The sequence below is a fragment of the Emiliania huxleyi genome (assembly GCF_000372725.1).
Source record: "Emiliania huxleyi CCMP1516 unplaced genomic scaffold EMIHUscaffold_435, whole genome shotgun sequence".
In the NCBI taxonomy this organism is placed as follows: domain Eukaryota; phylum Haptophyta; order Isochrysidales; family Noelaerhabdaceae; genus Emiliania; species Emiliania huxleyi.
Window position 1 is genome coordinate 63,555 of NW_005198721.1, and position 2,195 is coordinate 65,749.

Sequence of the window (2,195 nt, forward strand, 5' to 3'; positions counted from 1 at the left end):
GTTCCGGATGTCAGCCGGTCTCGCAGATCTCTCGCGCGTCTGGTCGGGGAGTGTAGGCCGTTTCGGATCCCGCTGCGCGCCTCGCCCCTCGCCCTCTTCTATGCGGGGCTCCTCTTCCTCGCCTCCTCCGCCGCCGCCGGCGTCGCGCACGCGCGCAGCTCTGGCGCGACGCTCTCCTCCGCCGCGCGCGCGTGCGCGAGCGGACCGGGGTGGTGGTGGAGGCGGAGGCCGGCGGCGAGGTACCTGCTTCCCGCCGACGCGGCGGCAAAGGCGGGCGTGCAGCTGGACGTCTTTGATCAGGCCTCAGCTGTTAGTTGTCAAAGCTGTTCACACTCTTTTTATCGTGGTAATGAGCAGCTGGACGTGTTTGACCAGGCGTCGCAGCGAGGAGAGTGGACGGTCAGCGTTTGGCCAGCCAGCACGCCTCCCAGCCTCTTCACGGCGAGCGGTGTGAACAGGGTCGCTCGACCAGTACGTCGAGCCCATCCGCCGGGTGCCCAGCGGCTCCTGCCGCGCCGCAGCGGCCGACGAACCGCCGGCCGCCGAGGAGAGCGACGAGGACCAGTCGGCGGCCAGCTGTTAGTCAGTACAATTACTAGTTCCTGATTACTGAAATAATAGTTGAGCGACGAGGCCCAGTCGGCCGCCAGCTCAGCCGTCGGGTCGGCGACCGGCACGCCCTGTCTCGCAGCTCTCGCAGCCAGTGAGCGGAAGCACACCTGAGCCCGCCTCTCGCGGAAGCGGGCGGCGATCTCGCGCGCGGGGAGGGGTGGGGAGGGCCAGCCGGTCTCTCTCGCTCTCCGCGGCGCCGCGCAACACGGCGTGAACGGGTGACTCTTGTCCGCTCCCGATCGCGGGAACCGGGATCAGTCGTACAATTTCCTTGATCCTACAAAAAATGTAAATCGGTGCGGGGCAAATCTCGACACTTCGCTCTTCGGCGGCACAAAACAGGCTAAATTACCAGGGTCCCCCCCCCCCCCCGGGGTCAGTACGATTTTACCAGCCGCATTGCTATTCTCGGACCTTCTTTGCGTTCGGCGTCGTAGCGTCTCGCGGGCTCCGCTGCGGCTTGCTGCTACCTACCCATGGGGCTAGCTCCTCTTGCATCTCATTGTTTCTCATCCTCCTCCCCCTCCCCCTCCCCCCCCTCCTCCTCCTCTCCCTCCTCATCTTTGGAGGACTCCTCCACTCGAGAGCCCTAGGATTAATGGCAGATATTGCACCTCTCGTCGCGTCATGCAGGGACGAGCAGCTGGCAAAGGCGCCCCGGTCGATGCTAGTGAGGCTGTTCGGCAGCGCGACGGTGGTGAGGGTGGAGCAGCCATCGAAGGCGCGCTCGCCGATCGAGGTGAGTCTGTCCGGCAGCGTGACAGCGGTGAGGGCGGAGCAGCCACAGAAGGCGCCCCAGCCGATGCTAGTGAGACTGTCCGGCAGCGTGACGGTGGTGAGGGACGAGCAGCCAAAGAAGGCGCTCTCGATGATTGTTTCCGCCGCGATGGGTTGATGCAGCACCGCCGCCACGATGGCGCTCGGCCTCCGCATCGGCGCGCCTCCCAGCGACGCCGTGGTGTCCGCGGCCGCGAGCGGCCCCAGCAGCGCCGCCTGCGCCGCCGTCTGCTCCTCCGCCGCCCTCCGCCTCTTCTCCTTTGGCGCATCGGCCCACCCCTGGTGCTGCTCGGCGCGCCGCTCGCCCTTCTCGAGCCTCTCCCTCTTCGTGGGCGGACGGGCGTACGCGAACAGCTCGTCGGCGTCGCCCGCCGCCGCCCGCCTTTCCGCGGGCACGGTGCGCACCGCCTCCGCCGTCCACGCCTCCCGCAACGCCGCGCCCCGGCCCTCGCCGAGCCGCTGGAATGGTCCACCGCCGTCGGCGTTCGCCGCCGCCGCGGCCCAGCCCGCCGCGGTCAGCGCCGCGCCCTGACCGACAAACGCGCACAGCGGATCCGGCATCTGGCCCGCCGCCTCCCTCGCCCCGTGGTGGCCAGACCCTCCTCCACCCTTTGTGCAATCGCGCTTGTTACGCCTGATCGCATCATCGATTCATTATATTACGTCCGTCCCGCCAACCCGCCGCGCGGCCAGACTCCACATCACCTCAACCTAAACGAATACGGGCAGTCTGGCTCCTGGGGGACCCTGATCGCGTACATCGATTGATTGAGTGTCCGCGGCCGCGAGCGGCCCCAGCAGCGCCG

The 2,195-nt window shown here is 67.8% G+C and overlaps 1 protein-coding gene across 1 annotated transcript; it reads right to left on the reverse strand.

Moving 5' to 3' along the window:
• Nucleotides 1-1,230: 1,230 nt before the first annotated feature.
• On the reverse strand, nucleotides 1,231-1,461 carry EMIHUDRAFT_60051 (hypothetical protein; the record flags this gene model as incomplete). The annotated part of the gene is made up of 1 exon (XM_005769025.1): nucleotides 1,231-1,461. A coding segment is annotated over one exon (231 nt), but the record flags the coding sequence as incomplete, so codon positions are not given.
• Nucleotides 1,462-2,195: the final 734 nt, after the last annotated feature.